This window comes from Chiloscyllium punctatum, chromosome 20 (genome assembly GCF_047496795.1).
Source record: "Chiloscyllium punctatum isolate Juve2018m chromosome 20, sChiPun1.3, whole genome shotgun sequence".
NCBI classification, from domain to species: domain Eukaryota; kingdom Metazoa; phylum Chordata; class Chondrichthyes; order Orectolobiformes; family Hemiscylliidae; genus Chiloscyllium; species Chiloscyllium punctatum.
This window is the reverse complement of record NC_092758.1, coordinates 24,905,697-24,926,183: the sequence shown is the minus strand read 5'-3', so window position 1 is coordinate 24,926,183 and position 20,487 is coordinate 24,905,697. Positions and strand designations below refer to the sequence as shown.

The following is a 20,487-nucleotide window of genomic DNA, read 5'->3' as shown; positions in this document are numbered from 1 at the left end:
ATACACACACCACCCTTTGCGTGAAAAGTTTCCCCTTTCACCTGAAACCTATGCCCTCTCGTTCTGGACCACCCTAGGGAAAAAAATTATGTCTATTTACCCTATCCATGCACCTCATGATTTTATAAACCTCTAAAGCGTCACCACTCAGCTCCAGGGAAAACAGCCCCAGCTGATTCAGCCTCTCCCTATAGCTCAAACACTCTGACCCTAGCAACATCCCTGTAAATCTTTTCTGAACCCTTTCAAGTTTCACAACATCCTTCCTATAGGAGGGAGACCAGAATTGCACACAATATTCCAAAAGTGGCCTAACCAGTGTCCTATACAACCACAACATGACTTTCCAACTCTGATAGTCAATGCACTGACCAATAAAGGAAAGCATACCAAACACTTTCTTCACTATCCTATCTACCTGTTACTCCACTTTCAAGGAACTATTAACCTGCACTTGAAGGTCCCTTTGTTCAGCAACATTCCCTAGGATCTTTCCATTAAATATCTAAGTCCTCCCTCACCACCAGACACCTGGAAGAAGAACGCCTCATCTTCCGCCTCAGAACACTTCAACCCCAGGGCATCAATGTGGACTTCACCAGTTTCCTCATTTCCCCTTCCCTAACCTCACCCTAGTTCCAAACTTCCAGCTCAGCACTGTCCCCATGACTTGTCCTACCTGCCTATCTCCTTTTCCACCTATCCACTCCATGCTCTCCTCCCTGTCCTATCACCTTCATTCCCTCCCCCACTCACCTATTGTACTCGATGCTACTTTCTCCCCACCCCCACCCTCCTCTAGCTTATCTCTCCACGCTTCAGGCTCACTGCCTTTATTCCTGATGAAGGGCTTTTGCCCGAAACATCGATTTTGCTGCTCCTTGGATGCTGCCTGAAATGCTGTGTTCTTCCAGCACCACTAATCCAGAATCTGGTTTCCAGCATCTGCAGTCATTGTTTTTACCTACCCTGATTTGCCTATCCAAAATGCAGGACCTCACATTTATCAAAATTAAACAACATCTGCCACTCTTCAGCCCATTCACCCATCTGATCAACATCACACTGTACTCTGAGGTAACTTTCTTTGCTGTCCACAATACCTCCAATTTTGGTGTCATCTTCAAACTTACTAATTCTCCTATGTTCACATTCAAATCATTTATATAAATGATGAAAAGCAGTGGACCCAGCACAGATTACTACATTGGAAGAGTTAATTAGTAGTAGTTAATATATATTATTATTTTGTTAACCATTTCGATAGAGTTACAGGTAAGGCAATTCTTGTCATTTTATTTTGTCTGCAGTTTAATTGTACTGTAAAAAAATCAAGCATGTTTTGCTTAAAGTCGATAGTTTGACTCAGAGTCATAGAGATGTACAGCATGGAAACAGACCCAAGGGTCCAACCGGTCCATGCCGACCAGATATCCCAACCCAATCTAGTCTCACCTGCCAGTACCCGGCCCATATCCCTCCAAACCCTGCTTATTCATACACCCATCCAAATGCCTCTTAAATGTTGCAATTGTACCAGCCTCCACCACTTCCTCTGACAGCTCATCCATACATGTACGAACGTCTATGTGAAAAAGTTGCCCCGTAGGTCTCATTTATACCTTTCCCCTCTCACCCTAAACCTTTGCCCTCTAGTTCTGGACTCCCCAACACCAGGGAAAAGACTTTGCCTATTTATCCTATCCATGCCCCTCATAGTTTTGTAAACCTCAATAAGGTCACCCCTCAGCCTCTGATGCTCCAGGGAAAACAGCCCCAGCCTGGTCAGCCTATCCATATAGCTCAAATTCTCAAAGCCTGGCAACATCCTTGTAACTCTTTTCTGAACTCTTTCAAGTTTCACAACATCTTTCCAATAGGAAGGAGACCAGAATTACACGCAATATTCCAACAGTGGCCTAACCAATGTCCTGTACAGCCGCAACATGACCTCCCAACTCCTGTACTCAATACTCTGACAAATAAACAAAAGCATACCAAATGCCTTCTTCACTATCCTATCTACCTGCGACTCCACTTTCAAGAAGCTATGAACCTGCACTCCGAGGTCTCCTAGTTCAGCAACACTCCCTAGGATCTTACCATTAAGTGTACAAGTCCTGCTAAGACTTGCTTTCCCAAAATGCAGCACCTCGCATTTATCTGAATTAAACTTCTTCTGCCACTTTTCAGCCCATTGGCTCATCTGGTCCAGATCCTGTTGTAATCTGAGGTAATCCTCTTCGCTGTCCACTACACCTCCAATTTTGGTGTCATCTGCAAACTTACTAACTGTACCTCTTATGCTCGCATCCAAATCATTTATATAAATGACATAACGTAGAGGACCCAGCACCGATCCTTGTGGCACTCTGCTGGTCACAGGCCTCCAGTCTGAAAAACAACCCTCCACTACCACCCTCTGTATTCTACCTTTGAGCCAGTTCTGTATCCAAACGGCTTGTTCTCCCTGTATTCCATGAGATCTAACCTTGCTAATCAGTCTCCCATGGGGAACCTTGTCGAACGCCTTACTGAAGTCCATACAGATCAGATCTACTGCTCTGTCCTCATCAATTCTCTTTGTTACTTCTTCAAAAAACTCAATCAAGTTTGTGAGACAGGATTTCCCATGCACAAAGCCATGATGACTATCCCTAATCAGTCCTTGCCTTTCCAAATACATGTACATCCAGTCTCTCAGGATTCCCTCCAACAACTTGCCCACCATCAACATCAGGCTCACTGGTCTACAGTTCCCTGGCTTGTCCTTACCACCCTTCTTAAACAGTGGCACCACATTAGACAACCTCCAGTCTTCCGGCACCTCACCTGTGACTATCGATGATACAAATATCTCAGCAAGAGGCCCAGCAATTATTTCTCTAGCTTCCCACAGAGTTCTAGGGTACACTTGATCGGGTCCTGGGGATTTATCCACTTTTAACCATTTCAAGACATCCAGGCACTTCCTCCTCTGTAATATGGATATTTTGTAAGATGTCACCATCTATTTCCCTACAGTCTATATCTTCCATACCCTTTTCCACAGTAAATAATGATGCAAAATACTCATTTAGTATCTTCCCCATTTTCTGCGGCTCCACACAAAGGCCACCTTGCTGATCTTTGATGGGCCCTATTCTCTCCCAAATTACCCTTTTGTCCTTAATGTATTTGTAAAAACTCTTTGGATTCTCCTTAATTCTATTTGCCAAAGCTATCTCATGTCCCCTTTTTGCCCTTCTGATTTCCCTCTTAAGTAGACTCCTATTTCCTTTATACTCTTCTATGGATTCACACGATCTATCCTGCTAATCAAATTGCATCATAAGTAAATCTAGGCTATCTTCCTAATATGTTTTGAGGGGGTTTGGTCTGGTACATAACAGACCTCACCAGATTCTATTTTATTCTGTAAGGTATTGATTGTCATTACTTGCACATCAAACCCAAAGCAACATTCCAAGTTTCTGTATGAATTGCTCCACCTAGTGGTGGCACTGGCAACATGCACAACCTTTTAAAATATACTAGTCTGCCAAAAGCTCTGTACTTGGGGAATTAAGACCATGATTTTCCACTCTATTTACTAATTGCTTTCTACATTATCATTTGTGTGGACCTTTTTCTTTCCTTTTTCCAACACACTACCCAAGTTGTAATGCTGATTCTTATTTTAGGTGGCCATATCACATTATATGATCCACAAAGTAGGGGGTTGATGGTGGTGTAACAATAATGTCACTGGACTAATAATCCAGAGGTCCAGCTAATGCTTTTGTGTCATAGGTTCAATTTCAATCACAGCAGCTGGTATAATTTACATTCAATTAATAAAATATGGAATTAAAAGCTAGTCTTTAATATTGACAATGACTATCATGGACTGTTGTAAAAATCCATCTGACTTGATTAATATCTACCATTTCCACCTAATATGACCTATATGCACCTCCAGACAATAGCAATTTGGTTGACTCTTCACTGCCCGCTGCAATGACTTGGCAAGCCAGTCAACTCAAAAGAAATTAGGGATGGGCAACAAATGCTGCCCTTGCCAGCAATGCCCACATCCCATCAAAGTTTATAAGTGCCAGTTCTCATTAAATTCTTCAGTTAAACTTTTAAGTTCTGTAATAAAGAGCAAAGAACAATACAACACAGGAACAGGCCCTCTAGCCCTCTAAGCCCATGTTGAGGCATTTTGTCCTTCCATACTAAAACCGCTTTCACCTGCAGGATCCATATCGTCCATTCCCTTCCTATCTGTGTATTCATCCAGGTGTCTCTTGAATGTTTGTAACATAAACAAACATTTCAGACCTACAAACTACAAAAATTCTAAGAGATCTTTATGATCATTTTAGAGATTCCTAGAAACTGATATTCACAATTTTATGAATTACACTTGCACGTGTTCTTACCCTAGATTTTGTTGTTGAAATCTCCGCCTTGAGAATGTCAGGGTCATACTTAGTACTAGATGAAGATCCAGAAAACACTGTAAAGAATCACAAAAGTATTCAAACATGCAGAGTTTGGCTCTTAGAAGCAGCATAAACAAACAAATAAATAGAATAATAAATGCATGTGCAAACTAACACACATGGAAGCTTAAGTTAGTACAAACTAGCAATCAGTTCCTTTCCAGACTGCAGAACATTATTCAACAAAAAGTTACCAATTTTGGTTTTAAAACATGGTATAATTTAATTAATCGGTGTCTAAAAAGTTAGAATTTGTTCCAAATGATCAAATGAACTGATTATCAATGAGGGAGTTTATTAAGTAGAATCAGGGAACAGCAGAAAAGATTATCAAGGATATTGCTGGGGTTGGAGGGTGTGAGCTACAGGGAGAGGCTGAATAGGCTAGGGCTTGTTGGAACATCGGACACTTGAGGGGTGACCTTATCGAGGTTTATAAATTCATGAGGAGCATGAATAGGGTGAATGGACAAGGTCTTTTTCCAAGAGTAGGGGAGTCCAAAGCTTGAGCGCACGGGTTTAAGGTGAGACGGTAAAGATATAAAAGGGAACTAAGGGGAAACCGTTTCATGCAAAGAGTGGTGCGTGTCTGGAAATTAACTGCCAGAGGCAGTGGTGAATTACAACATTTAAAAGGCATCTGAATGGGGATATGAATAGGAAGGGTTTAGAGGGAAATGGACCAAGTGCTGGGAAATGGGACTAGATAAATTTAGGATATCTGGCTGGCATGAACAAGTTGGACCAAAGGGGCTGTTTCCATGTTATAAAACTCTATGACTCTAATTCTTCAAAATAATTAACCAAACAGAAATTGGCTTCAAAGAGTAAGGGAAGAATTTCAACTGCCAAGGAGGCATGAGTTAGGGATGTTAAAAACCTGAAAATTCCATATATCAGAATCCTAACATGATCTTAAATGCTTCCAGCAGTTTGCTTTGCGAGGTGTGAAGAAAATTCATATGGAGTTAAGTCCATAATTCAAACATGTAACTTCCCATTTCGCTCTGTTTTTATCCCATCATAGCAGCTTTACCAGTGTTTGAGTTTCCAGAAGACCCTTCTGGTACAATGGTAGCGTCTCTTCCTCTGTGTGAGAAGGTCCAGATTAAAGTCTCTCCTGCCCCAAATGTTCACCATAACACATTTAATTTAAAATATCATACTGAGTTTCTAGAGGATCTAGTTGCACAGCGATAATGTCACTATTTCTGGGCCAGAAAGTTTACATTTCACCTGCCCCAGAGGAATGTCAAAGAACACCTGATCAGGTTGATTAAAATAATTTTGAGTATCCAGAGAGTTTTGTGTTGACGTGGTAGTGTACCTATCTCTAATTAAGAAGATCCAGATACCAGTGCCACCGCCCCCTGACATATTTCACAGCAGATTATTTAAAGTAATTAAGAGTTTCCAAAGCTGAATTTAACTTCGAGTCAACAAAGCTAAAACCCAACAGGGAGACTTCTCTTTTATCAGGTGATGTGGGCTTCACTGCCTGGATGGGGATTTGTTACTTAATTTATTGCTCAATTGACATTGCCAGCCGGAAAGCCTTTAAAATAAGTAAAGCAGCAAAGCAACTTCCCTGCCTTTGTAAAAAGTTTGGTGCGCACAGAGTTTGAAGATGACTTCATAGCTTTACAGATTTTGGAAGTCATTTCATCTATCCTGAATACTGTCCAACTTAAACTTGATCCCTCAGTTCCCTCCTGTCAGCCTTCACCACACCATTGAAGCATTGCAGCCATTACACAGACCTTAAATGAGGAACAAGATGAACAGAATTATCAACATCAACATCACAAGAGCAGCACCAATAGCCAAAACATCAGCAGGAGGAGCAACAAGAACAACTGCCAACTCTGCAGCTGCTTTCACAGCAGGTCTTTGCTGACACCTGCAGCCTTTAGGAAGGAGGTTAATGTTTCTTTGGGAAGAGGGCTGAGTGAGCATTACCAATGACCATCTTCAATTTCTTCAACTTTTGTTCCTGCCAGGAATCTGCTAGTGACATCTGTAGAACATTAAAATTTGTTGCCCGCAATTCTCTCCCCAATGGAGATCAATTCTGCCATTTATATCGACATCAATACTACTGAGTCTAGTCAGGCCAGAGGGTGCCTGCATTTAATGCAATGGCTGGATTCCCACAGACTGCACATGTAAAAGTCAAGATGCCCTCAACTCAACCTGTAATATTGGTGGTACAGAATAATGGTTGTAATGAAATCCCACCTGATTCAGCTAATTACTGAAATGTCCTCAAGAGTATAGCATGCTTATTTGACTATCTAGATATTTATCAATTGAATCAACATCTACTAGCTTAAGGAAGGCAAATGTAAAAGAGGCAGACAACATAAGAGATTCAAAGACGTTTTAAAAGCCAACATGAAGAAATTGTAGCATCGACATCAACAATTGGGAAACCAATGCCAAGGACAGGAAACTCTGGTAAACCATCATTAAAGAAGGAACAGCAACTTTCGAAGCCAACAGATGTGCAGAATTCGAAGAGAAGAAAACGGAAAGCGAGGCAGCAACAATCAAAGCCCGATCTGCCATCTGGAACTACTTGTTTTGAATGCAGAAGAACTTTCAAAGTCAAGATTGGACTCAGAAGCCACTTGAGAGCCCATAAATAGACCAACGGAATGAAGACCATCATCCTCAACCTTGAGGGATAGCCACAACTAATATGTTACCACCAGAAAATTTAATGAGATTGTGATTGACCTGTCGCCTAGCTCCTTTTACCTGCCTTAGCCCATATCCCTTAATACCTTTGCTTTGCAAAAATCTCTCCGATTTAAAACTAACAAATGACCTAACACCATTTGTCGTTTGAGGGAGAGGGTTCCAAACTTCTACCACCCTTTTGTGTGTAAGGTGCTTCCTAATAACTCTCCTGAATGGTCTGAACCTAATTTTTAGATTATGCCCCCTAGTTCTAGACTTCCCAACCCGTGGAAATAGTTTATCTTTATCTTTTGTCTTTCCTGTTACTATCTCAAAGACTTCAATCAGAACACCCTCAACCTTCCAAATTTGTATAATCTCTCCTCATAAGCCCTGAAGTCCAGGTAAGTTATCATTCTTGTAAACTTACATTGTACTCCAATATATCCTTCCTAAGATACATTGCCCAGATATGCTCACAGCACTCCAGGTGGAATCTAACCAGGGTTTTGTATAGCTGCAACATAATGTTTGAATCCCTATACTCCAGTCCTTTAGATATAAAGGCTAACATTCTCTTAGCCTTCTTTATAATTTTTCTCACCAGTTCATTGGTTTCCTTCTGTTCAACTCCAACATCATCCTGGATGGATCTATGACATGAATTGGAACTGAAATGAGGTAAGGGTTCAAAGTCAAGATGACAGCTGGTGGTGACAGCATTTCTCAGAAATCAATGTTGTATACCAAATAGAAGTGGGATATCTAAATCTGTCACCAGATACGTGGAAGATCTTCCACCTTCCCCACCCCAAGCCATTCACCATGTTCATAAACCCTGCCAATCTCAAAAGCCTCTTCCTCTGACTGGTTATAAGTTGTGGGTAACCAACAATTCTCTGCTCCTCCTTCAGGTTAAACACATTCTTCTCCTTAAATGAGGAAAAAAAGTAGAATAGTTAGACAGGATGACAAGATAACATTTGTAAAGGTTGTAAGGAACTGTTCTGAAATAGCAGTCAGGTCATGGCCTCAAAACTAACAAGGAATGAGTGAAACCTTACAGATGTGATATTCTAATGACCCCTGCTCAAGAAAATGCTGGAGAAGTTAGTGTGCCAGTTAGAGGTTGATATCTAAAACTATTTTATGCCTCTCAACCTTCCTGCCATTATGATACAATTGAACCGGTTGCAGTATTGAATCCTGGTTTTGGGGACCACACTCCTGCATCTGCAATTTCCAATCAACTGTTTTTTCTGCGAGGCTACAGACTTTCTACCAAAAACAACACCTCTTTGCAAATCTTTTCAGCCTCCAAAAACCCTCGTGAAAGAAGAGCAAGTCAAGTTGATACTTCCATTCAGAGGTGACAGAGCTAATGTAGAATGCAATCACTCTGATCCCCTGTGATATCCCACTAAATAAAGCCCTTTGCATTGCCAAATGTGAGTGGTCACACCCAAATTTTGAAATTGGTTAGAAAGTTTTAAGGCAGATGCTAATACCTGGCTGAGCTAAACAGTCAAAGCAAAACCCACTGCTGCAATGATCAAGTTTCCCATGCCATGCCTGCCAGACACACCAATGACAGCAGGTCAATTCCATGAAAATTATGAGTTCCACAGCAGAGAACATCTATATCCTAAATTTTAAAATAAATACTTTAATTAGGAAAGCAAAATAAATTCTCAATTAATACAACACTACAATTAAAAATTAACAAATGTTTCTCTAAGCCGAAGACAATAGTTTATCAGTACTCACAGCTGGTCTGAGAACTTGACTTATCCTTCCAGACATCGTTTAGTTGCCTGTATTTATGTTGGGCCAATTTTAATCTCTGTTGTTTTACTTGGTAAATTTCCTTCTGTGCAGTTAGTGCATCTTGCGCTATGATTAGATAGTCTTTCAACATGCGCTCCTGTTCTCTACGCCACTGAGCTCGAGGATCTTCTACCTGTGTTGTCTCTGAAATGTAGTAATCCACAAAATTGTATTTACATCCATTTTTAAAAACAAAAATGAAGATAATCTGTTTAAGGTTTTCAATGGTTCAGCAACTTGATTATGCCACAATCTGCTGATGGAATTTGATGAAGTAATATAAAACAATTCACAACTCAGTTTTCTTGAAGTTACAAATAAATCTTAATCTTCAGTTTTCAATTGACTGAACATTTAGACATGAAGTAATATAATTAAGTAATTGGAATGCTTACGTGTATTGTGATCAATGTAATAGATTCCGACTTGTGCATCAAATGCTTCTTCCCAACCCAAAGGCAACTCATCTCCTACGCAATCACCAAAGGAGAGGGGTTTGGTCCATCTACAAAACAGAAAAAAAAGCTTCCGAGTTACCAACAGTTAATTAACATTAGTTTTAGAGCAGCCTCTTACAATAACAATTTCTGTGAAATTTATGAAATGCACGCAAAAAAGCTAAGGACGACTTGAAGAATAATAACATGTATTTATACAGAGTTACAATTTCAGGTCGGAAGCCCAAAATTCTATGGCTATTCTTAGGCTATAATTTCAAGAGATTGTCTGTGTTGATGACGACACATGTAAGAATCAGCAAGAGAAGGATAGCCTCAGTTAGGTTCCAACATCAGTCTAGAAACAAAAGGAGTAGGTCTGGCACACAAAATGAAAGTCAAACAGTAAAGACCTCAAAGTGCAACAAAGGCACAAGTGCTAAAAGGCTTTGCTTGGGAGACTGATATCATGCCCAAGTCCTGGTAGAAATTCACCCAGGAATGCTGTACCTGGTGCAGCCTATTGAAAAAGGTTTGGCTTCCATCAAAAGCAAGTAAATATTGGATGCAGACAAAAAACCCAGTGAGAGGAAAACCTGAACCAATGGGTCATTCAAAACTCTGTGGTATTTTGTCTTGCTTGCAGCAGGACCTTCTTGGTGGCTTCTTAAAGAAAAAATGTTCTCAGGACATAGCATCACTGGTAATGTCAGCATTTATTGTCCATTCCTAGCTGTTCTCAGGAAGTGGTGGTGAGCTACTTTCCTGAAGTGTTATGGTCCATGGGGTAGGTACCTGCCACAATCTAATGAAGTACCTGCCATAATCTAAGTTCAAGGATTTTAAACCAGTAACAGTTAAGAAGCAGTTATATAGGTCTGACTTAGCATGATGTGGAATTTTGGAGAGGAATGTTGCAAGGAGCAGTGCTCCCGTTCATCTACTACCCTTGTGCTTCTCGGTGGAGAGATTGAAGGTTCAGAACATCCTGTCATCAAAGCCTTAATGAGTCTCTGCAATGCATCCTGTTGATGGTACACACTTCATACCGATGTCTGTTAGTGGTAGAGTTGATATTTAGGGTAATGGATGAGATACCAAGCAAGTGAACTGGATGGCCACAAACTTCAAATAGAGATGCACACATCCAAGCAAGTGAAGAATATTCTATCACTCCAGACCTGTGTCTTGTAGATGGTGGACAGGCTTTGGGGAGTGAAGTGGTGAGGTACCTGCCAATGTAATGTTAAAAGATTAATTGGGAATATTTCTCTGGACATTAATGTAATAATATAGGATCAAACTACACTAAGTGGACATTCTGGAAGTAGGTGAAGATGACAGTCAGGCAAGAATGCGAATGACCCTCACTCTAATTCGACAGTTATTTGCTACTACTCCTCCTACTATTATCAAATTAAACTATAATTCAATCTCTTCCATTCAGAAATGCTTTCTAGCCATTCCCTGAAGCTAGGTATGTCACACCTGCATTGTCTTGGGGAATCACTAAGTCAGGAAATCGTTTCTATATCAACTCCCCAGGATTAAGGCATTTACATTTACATTAGCTCTGAGGATGATCTCATTTTTGCAGCAGAGAGCGGCAGCAGCTGGGTGGAAGTGAAGTCGGAGCACAAAGCCAGTCGGGAAGGTAAGTAATTGTTATTTAAGAACTTACCTCGACGCCAACGGTCTTTTTGCAGCAGAGAGCGGCAGCAGCTGGGCGGAAGTGAAGTCGGAGCGCAAAGGTGGTCGGGAAGGTAAGTAATTGTGAAGGAACCAGAGACATTACACGTGTAATGTCTCCCACCCTCCCTCCTCCTCTAAACTAAAAAAAGTAAGCTATTTGGTGTTCTTGTTTTGGAGACTAAGTGTAGAGTTATGGCAGTGCAGGCAGTGGAATGTTCCTCCTGCAGGATGTTTGAGGTAGGGGTGACCACCGATGCTCCTGCTGACTTCACCTGCAGGAAGTGCAGCCAGCTCCAGCTCCTCACAGACAGCGTTAGGGAACTGGAGCTGGAGTTGAATGAACTGAGAATTATTCAAGAGGCTGAGAGGGTGACAGATGGAAGCTACAGGGACATAGTTACGCCAGAGAACAGAGGTAGCTGGGTAACAGTTAGAAGTGGGAAGGGGAGGAAGCCGGCAGTGCAGGGATTCCCTGTGGTCGTTCCCCTCAACAATAAGTATACCGCTTTGGATACTGTTGGGGGGGAACGGCCTAGCAGGGGTAAGCTGCAGTGACCGGGTCTCTGGCACGAGGTCCGGCTCTGAGGCTCAGAAGGGAAAGGGGGAGAGGAGAGCGCTAGTTATAGAAGACTCTACAGTTAGAGGGACAGACAGGCAGTTCTGTGGACATGGGCGAGACTCTCGGTTGGTTTGTTGCCTCCCGGGTGCCAGGGTCTGAGACGTCTCGGACCGTGTCTTCAGAATCCTTAAGGGGGAGGGTGTGCAGCCAGAAGTCGTAGTGCACATTGGCACCAACGACATAGGTAGGAAGAGAGGTGGGGAGGTCATTCAGGAGCTCAGGAAGTTAGGCTGGAAGCTAAAAGCTAAGACGGACAGAGTCGTCATCTCTGGGTTGTTGCCGGTGCCACGTGACAGTGAGGCAAGGAACAGGGAGAGAGTGCAGTTGAACACGCGGCTGCAAGGATGGTGTAGGAGGGAGGGCTTCAGTATTTGGACAATTGGACTGCATTCTGGGGAAGGTGGGATCTGTACAAGCAGGACGGGTTGCACCTGAACCAGAGGAGCACCAATATCCTGGGAAGTAGGTTTGCTAGCACTCTTCGGGGGGGGTTTAAACTAATTTGGCAGGGGGATGGGATCCGGACTTGTAGTCCAGCAAGTAGGTTAGCTATTTTTCAGGACGTCCAAGAAGGTAGGGAGGCTGTGGAGAAGGTAGCACTGACAGGGAATACTTGCAGACACAGAGATGGGTTCAAGTGTGTATACTTCAACGCAAGGAGTATCAGAAATAAGGTGGGTGAACTTAAGGCGTGGATTGGTACTTGGGACTACGATGTTGTGGCCATCACGGAAACGTGGATAGAAGAGTGACAGGAATGGTTGTTGGAGGTTCCTGGTTACAGATGTTTCAGTAAAATTAGGGAGGGTGGTAAAAAAAGGAGGGGGTGTGGCGTTGCTAATTAGAAATGGTATAATGGCTGCAGAAAGGAAGTTCGAGAGGGATCTGCCTTTGGAGGTAGTATGGGCTGAAGTCAGAAACAGGAAAGGAGCAGTCACCTTGTTGGGTGTTTACTATAGGCCCCCCAATAGCAGCAGAGATGTGGAGAAACAGATTGGGAAACAGTTTTTGGAAAGGTGCAGAAGCCACAGGGTAGTAGTCATGGGCGATTTCAACTTACTAAATATAGATTGGAAGCTCTTTAGATCAAGTAGATTGGACGGGGCAGTGTTTGTGCAGTGTGTCCAGGAAGCTTTTCTATCTCAGTATGTAGATTGTCCGACCAGAGGGGAGGCCATATTGGATTTGGTATTCGGTAACGAACCAGGACAAGTGATAGGCTTGTTAGTGGGTGAGCATTTTGGTGATGGTGACCACAATTCTGTGACTTTCACCTTGGTTATGGAGAGAGATAGGTGCATGCAACAGGGTAGGTTTTACAATTGGGGGAAGGGTAAATACGATGCTGCAAGACAGGATCTGAGGAGCATAAGTTGGGAGCATAGGATGTCCTTGATATGTATGTACCTGTCAGGCAGGAAAGATATGGTCGTGTGAGGGAACCTTGGTTGACGAGGGAGGTTGAATATCTAGTAAAGAAGAAGGAGACTTACATAAGGCTGAGCGTTGGAGGGACACAGGATAGCCAGGAGGGAGCTGAAGAAAGGGATTAGGAGAGCTAAGAGAGGGCATGAAAAATCTTTGGCGGGTAGGATCAAGGATAACCCCAAGGCCTTTTATGCGTATGTGAGAAACATGAGAATGACAAGAACAAGGGTAGGTCTGATCAAGGGCAGTAGGAGGAGACAGTGTATTGAGTCGGAAGAGATAGGAGAGGTCTTGAATAAGTACTTTTCTTCAGTATTTACAAATGAGAGGGACCGTATTGTTGAAGAGAAGAGTATGAAACGGACTGGTAAGCTAGAGGAGATATTTGTTAGGAAGGAAGATGTATTGGACATTTTGAAAAACTTGAGGATAGACAAGTCCCCCGGGCCTGATGGGATATATCCAAGGATTATGTGGGAAGCGAGAGGGGAAATTGCAGAGCCATTGGCAATGATCTTTTCGTCTTCACAGTCAATGGGGGTGGTACCGGGGCACTGGAGAGTGGCGAATGTTGTGCCCCTGTTCAAAAAAGGGAATAGGGATAACCCCGGGAATTACAGGCCAGTTAGTCTTACTTCAGTGGTAGGCAAAGTAATGGAAAGGGTACTGAGGGATAGGATTTATGAGTATCTGGAAAGACACTGTTTGATTAGGGACAGCCAGCATCGGATTTGAGAGGGGTAGGTCTTGCCTTACAAGTCTTATTGAATTCTTTGAGGAGGTGACTAAGCATGTGGATGAGGGTAGAGCAGTGGATGTAGTATACATGGCTTTTAGTAAGGCATTTGATACGGTTCCCCATGGTAGGCTTATGCGGAAAGTCAGAAGGCATGGGAAGAGTGGGAAATTTGGCCAGTGGGATAGAGAACTGGCTAACCGGTTGAAGTCAGAGAGTGGTGGTAGATGGTAAATATTCAGCCTGGAGACCAGTTACAAGTGGAGTTCCGCAGGGATCAGTTCTGGGTCCTCTGCTGTTTGTAATTTTTATTAATGACTTGGAAAAGGGAGTCGAAGGGTGGGGTCAGTAAATTTGCAGACGATACGAAGATTGGTGGAGTTGTGGATAGTGAGGAGGGCTGTTGTCGGCTGCAAAGGGACTTAGATATGATGCAGAGCTGGGCTGAGGAGTGGCAGATGGAGTTCAACCCTGTCAAGTCTGAGGTTGTCCATTTTGGAAGGACAAATAAGAATGCGGAGTACAGGGTTAACAGTAGGGTTCTTAGTAAGGTGGAGGAGCAGAGGGATCTTGGGGTCTATGTTCATAGCTCTTTGAAAGTTGCCACTCAGGTGGATAGAGCTTGTAAGAAGGCCTATGGTGTATTAGCATTCATTAGCAGAGGGATTGAATTCAAGAGTCGTGAGGTGATGTTGCAGCTGTACAGGACCTTGGTAAGGCCACATTTGGAGTACTGTGTGCAGTTCTGGTTGCCTCGCTTTAGGAAAGATGTGGAAGCTTTGGAGAGGGTGTAGAGGAGATTTACCAAGATGTTGCCTGGAATGGAGAATAGGTCGTACGAGGATAGGTTGAGAGTGCTACGCCTTTTCTCATTGGAAAGGTGAAGGAAGAGGAGTGACTTGATAGAGGTTTATAAGATGATCAGGGGAATAGATAGAGTAGGCAGTAAGAGACTTTTTCCCCGGGTACAACAGAGTGTTACAAGGGGACATAAATTTAAGGTGAAGGGTGGAAGGTATAGGGGGATGTCAGGGGTAGGTTCTTTACCCAGAGAGTGGTGGGGGCATGGAATGCGCTGCCTGTGGGAGTGGCAGAGTCAGAATCATTGGTGACCTTTAAGTGGCAATTGGATAGGTACATGGATAGGTGCTTAAGCTAGGTGTTCTGTGCTGTATTGTTCTATGTTCATTCTACCATTGAACCTGGTGTAACATGTGAGGGAGTGACTGGGGGTTGTCTTGAGTGGGATGTGACTGTGGGGGAGTGGCCAGAGCATCTGAAAGCATTGCCAACTGACCTGAATGAAGGGGATGTTTTTTCTTTGTTCGGGGCCTCTCTTCTGACTAGACTTTGCATGTGAAGAGTATCAAAGGGGGTCACCTAGCTTGGACAAGCTTTAATAAACTTTAACTGTTTGCAGAAGTTGGTGTGCACGAATTGCATCTCGTGTGTGAAACCCCTGGAAAAGAACCGAACACCACAGAATTCCCAATTGCTGACCTGCCCATTGTATCTTAAAAAGCTGTTACAGCTCTAATTTTTTTCCAGTTCTGATGAAATGTCACAAACTTGAAGCATTATTCTTCTCTCTCCACAAGACGTTGCCAGACCTGCTGACCAGCATTCCTGTTTTAATTTAAGGTAGCATTTCTGTTTGCCTGAAAATAAACTGCATTATTTCTCCAAGGACACACATGTTTCATTTGTTTAAGTCCAGACAGCTTGAATGCAAGTTATTAAAAGTCAAACTGATTGTATGAATTCAATTTAACCAGCTAAAATCAAAGAGATTTCAGAGTTCTCTACTTCTTGCTGATATAAAATCTAATGAAATACGGCCTTCAAGGTTAACTGGAGTCAATTGGATAAGAAACCTGGCTACCAATTACAAATTTCCATCATGAGCCAGTCCCCTGGAATACTGCAAATTTATCTGGCTCAGGTGTTAGATTAATAAATTTACACTCACATCAAACATGTACACCATTTAACTAAATTTTAGTCAAGCTCCTTCAAGAATGAACCCAGATAAAGGCATGAAGGAACCAGCCAAACATTTGTTTTAAGGCATCAAAGACAGATACATAACCAGAAAAAAAGAAATTATGTAATTTAAATGTTATTTCTAATAACAAAAAGTTCTTCATTTGACAAAAATTGCTTGGCAATTGTAGAATACATTTTGGGCATTGCACCATCTTATATTGGGTGCTATGTTAAGCAGTTATAGCACTAAATCCTCAGTAAAGCATTTATTACTTTTATAAATATCTCTGCATCATCATCATTCTGTTTTGTTACTGTACATCTCTATTATTTCTTAAAAAGGCAAAATTCAAGAGCTTTAGGTAGCTAGAGGTAGCCAAGGTGCAGAGATGCCAATCAATCCTATTACAGTAGAACATGAGTAAGTGCAAACAGTTCAGGAAAGCACAGTTATTTACTACAAATAGTTTCATTAAACTGGAGAATGTTACTACCATGTGCATTAATGCAAAATGATTTCAAAAAGAGGTTTAAACACTGTTAGTAAAGAAATGATTAATTAAGAAATAACTTCTATTTGTCTGGAGTACACAAAATAAGTTTTAAAGAGCACTTAAAGCACAGATAAACCATTAAAAAGCCATAAAACAATTAAAAAGTGCATTCTAACTTCAAGTTGTGTCAGCACAGAATTTCATTCTGATAATCTTAGGAGGTGGGACAGAGAGACAGACAGATATGAAGATATGTTGACACAGAAATATTCAGATGTGTGTCTTTATAACACTTAACCATCACCATTTAATTTCAGGTAGACATGTGGTTAATCTAGAAGTTATAGAGGATGAGTCACACTCAATCATAGAACAAGAATTGAGAATGCAATTTGCATCGAAAATAGCATAAGATGAGTAAAAACAATATTTTCTTCTGAAAAAAATACATTTCTTCTGAAAAAAAAACACAACATTCATGCAATTTGACTTGAAGTACTTGAGTAAAACAGATTAAGACAAACATATTTTAATGTCTTTTTTTAAGCTTTTATGGCAATTTGAATGAAGTAATAGAAAGCACAGAAGGCACTTTGTGCTCAAAACAAATTTGACTTTCTAGATAATTTGAATTAAAGGACAAGAAATTATGAATTAAAAGGGGTTGCACTGCACATGGTATATGGTGGGGCAAGAGTGATAAAAGTTTTTATTTGCAAGGGTTTCATGACTAACCTAGATTAATATGAATAAAAGAAGCAACAACTACCTTTCTTCAGCACATATGACAAAGTCATTCCAACACATCTTGTGTTAGGGAAGGAAAATAGTTGATGCTGAGCAGAGGGAAATGGAAAGCAAACAAGGATAAAGTGGGAAACCAAAGATCAATCTTCTCAACAATTAACATAGTCTAACAACAAGGAGCTTGTGGAAGAGTAGAATAGGAAGAACTTGATGGTATTAACAAGTCAATGACAGATGGCCTGAGGATGATGTCACTTGAATACTGAGATGAGGAAATTAATACAAAATACTTTCTGCGCTATTTTGTTCCTGTTACTGGGACAGCCAGTGTTTTGCCTTTAAGGCTTCTCTCAATTAGCCAAATGGGTACAGAAAAGGTTGGCATTACCAGATTGTCTGGTTATGTTTAGCTGTAGATACCAAATAAGAGAAACCACAGCTGTACAACAGAAGATGATATTAAAGGAAATCGCATCTAGAAAATAAGAAATAAAAACAGAGTAGATCATTTGGCTCCTTGAGACTGCTAAGCCAATTTAATAAGATTTTGGATCTTAACTCCATTTCAATGCCATCTCCCATAATACTTGACTTGACTCCCTTATATAGATCAAAAAACTATTTAACTCAGCAATAAATGTACACAATGCCTTCAATGTCATCTAGGAAAGAGAACTTTAAAGAGTAACAACCCTCTCAGAGGAACCAATTTCCTCAACATCTCAGTCTTAAAGAGAGACCCCTTATTGTGAAACTTAGTTCTCAAGTTCAAGATTCCTCCATGAGAGGAAACATCCTCCCAACATCTAACCCGTTAAGCTCCTAAGACTCTTAAATGCTGAAGTAATCTCATTCCCCTCAACGCTAATAAAAACAGGCTCATCCTTTCCTCATAAGACTGGTGAGCTTGACATCAGTGGTGGGCAAGTTGTTGGAGGGAATCCTGAGGGGCAAGACTTACATGTATTTGGAAAGGCAAGGACTGATTAGGGAGAGCCAGCATGGCTTTGTGCATGAGAAATCATGTCTCACAAACTTAATTGAGTTTTTTTAAGGAACAAAGAGGATTGATGACAGCAGAGCGGTAAACATGATCTATATGGACTTCAGTAAGGCATTCGACAATGGTAGACTGGTTAGCAAGGTTAGTTCTCATGGAATACAGGGAGAACCAGGCGTTTGGATACAGAACTGGCTCAAAGGTAGAAGACAAAGGGTGGTGGCGAAGGGTTGCTTTTCAGACTGGACGTCTGTGACCAGTGGTGTGCCACAAGGATCGGTGCTGAGTCATGACTTTTTGTCATTTATATAAATGATTTGGAAGTGAACATAGGAGGTATAGTTAGTAAGTCTGCAGATGACACCAAAATTGGAGGTGTTGTGGACAGCGAAGAAAGTTACCTCAGAGCACAATGGGATCTTGATCAGATGGGTCAATGGGTTGAGGAATGGCAGATAGAGTTTAATTTAGAAGTGCTGCATTTTGGAAAAGAAAATCAGAGCAGGGCTTATACACTTAATGGTAAGATCCTGGGGATTGTTGCTGAACAAAGAGATCTTGGAGTGCAGGTTCATAATTCCTTGAAAGTAAGTTGCAGGTAGATAGGAAAGAGAAGATGGTGTTTGGTATGCTATCCTTTATTGGTCAGAGTACTGAATATAGGAATTGGGAGGTCATGTTGGGGCTGTACAGGACATTGGTTAGGCCACTTTTGAAATATTGTGCACAATTCTGGTCTCCTTCCTATTGGAAGCATGTTGTGAAACTTGAAAGGGGTCAGAAAAGAGTTACAAGGATGTTGACAGGATTGAAGGATTTGAGCTATAGAGAGAGGCTCAACAGACCACGACTATAATTCCTGGAGTGTCAGAGGCTGAGGGGTGATCTTATAGAGGTTTATAAAATCACAAGGAGCATGGAAAGGATAAATTGAACAAGTATTTTCTCTGGGGTGGGAGAGTCCAGAACTAGAGGGCATAGGTTTCAGGTGAAGTGGGGAAAGATATAAAAGGGACCTAAGGGGCAACCTTTCTACACAGAGGGTGGTGCATGTATGAAATGAGCTGCCAGAGGAAGTGGTGGTACAATTACAGCATTTAAAAGGCATTCTGGATGGGTATAGCAATAGGAAGGGTTTACAGGGATATGGGCCAAGTGCTGGCAAATGGGACTAGATTAGGTTAGGATACCTGGTCAGCATGGACAAGTTGCATCTAAGGGTCTGTTTCCATGTTGTACATCTCTATGACTCTAAAAGGCAATACCTTCATCCCAGAATTATCAACCTAGTAAGCCTTTCTGAACTGCCTTCAAAATCCACATTTCTTCATTTAATAAAGAGGATTAAAATGTAAACACAACACTAGATGTGATCTTACCAATTCCTTGTACAGTTGGAGCAAGAGTTGATATCTTTAAAATAACATTTACCTTGCAATAAAAGCCTACATCCATTTGCCTTCCTAATTAATTATTGTACCTGCATACTGTTTGAGATTCACATGCAAGAACATGAAGATTTACTCTGGACTGGATCATGCTGCAATCTCTCTTCATTGTTATGGACTAGACCAGATCCCTAAAGAATATTATGGAGATAGCCTAGATCCTAACTGTTCTATATTTTTAAAGGCAAGTATAAGCTCTGTGTTCCAGATATGATTCGATTGGTGCACCATTAAGCTTTAATCAAAACAGACTTTATTCTTACCACATAGCTAAAATACAAAAGAAGAAGCGGCATAATTGTATTCTGTTGGAAGTACTTAAAAAGGTTATATATTATTCAACTACTAATCATCAACTGTTTCAATATAGGCAGCATTCCGTAAACGCATGCTTTGGTAAAAATGCAATACGGCAAACAGTTATGATTCTCATGTGCTGTCTCTCTCCAGCCCAAAGACAAAGAAACAATCTGCCCCTGTTGATTTTTTAAGAGGGGGCCTCGTTGTCTAGCAGCAGAGGATTCAAGCTTTTGGCTTCAGCAGCAAGCAGAAACCATCTCAACTAACTGAAAGCAAAACCAAAAGACTTCCTGCATCTAAATGAGCCCAGATCTTGCCCACTCACAATTCTTTTGTCTCATTTTAAAATAAACACCTAGGGAAATGGCGAAAGCTGTTTCCCACCTGCCTTTTGAAGGAGACATTTCAGCATAATGCTGATAAAACCCCTCTAAAAGAGAGATAGGACAGAACACAGCTCATAAAAGACACAGTACTGTCATACCATTTAAATAATACCAGTTTTCCTAGACTTCTTGCTGAAGTGGATAACTTTCCATTCTCTCCCTCCCACCCCGACTGTATTCCAGCTACCAAATTTTTGCCAACTCAGAAACTATCC

The 20,487-nt window shown here is 41.4% G+C and overlaps 1 protein-coding gene across 2 annotated transcripts in view; it reads right to left on the bottom strand.

Moving 5' to 3' along the window:
• Window positions 1-20,487, bottom strand: part of LOC140491968 (protein KIBRA-like) — a 154,463-nt gene that overhangs the window by 102,353 nt on the left and 31,623 nt on the right. Inside the window, exons 2-4 of one of the 2 annotated variants that reach the window (XM_072590508.1) lie at window positions 9,395-9,504; window positions 8,940-9,143; window positions 4,428-4,504 (exon numbers count right to left, since the gene is read on the bottom strand). In XM_072590508.1, coding sequence (XP_072446609.1) covers window positions 4,428-4,504; window positions 8,940-9,143; window positions 9,395-9,504 — 391 coding nt within the window. Of the gene's footprint in view, window positions 1-4,427; window positions 4,505-7,776; window positions 7,975-8,939; window positions 9,144-9,394; window positions 9,505-20,487 lie in introns of those variants that run through there. The other variant, XM_072590509.1, reaches the window with a different exon arrangement.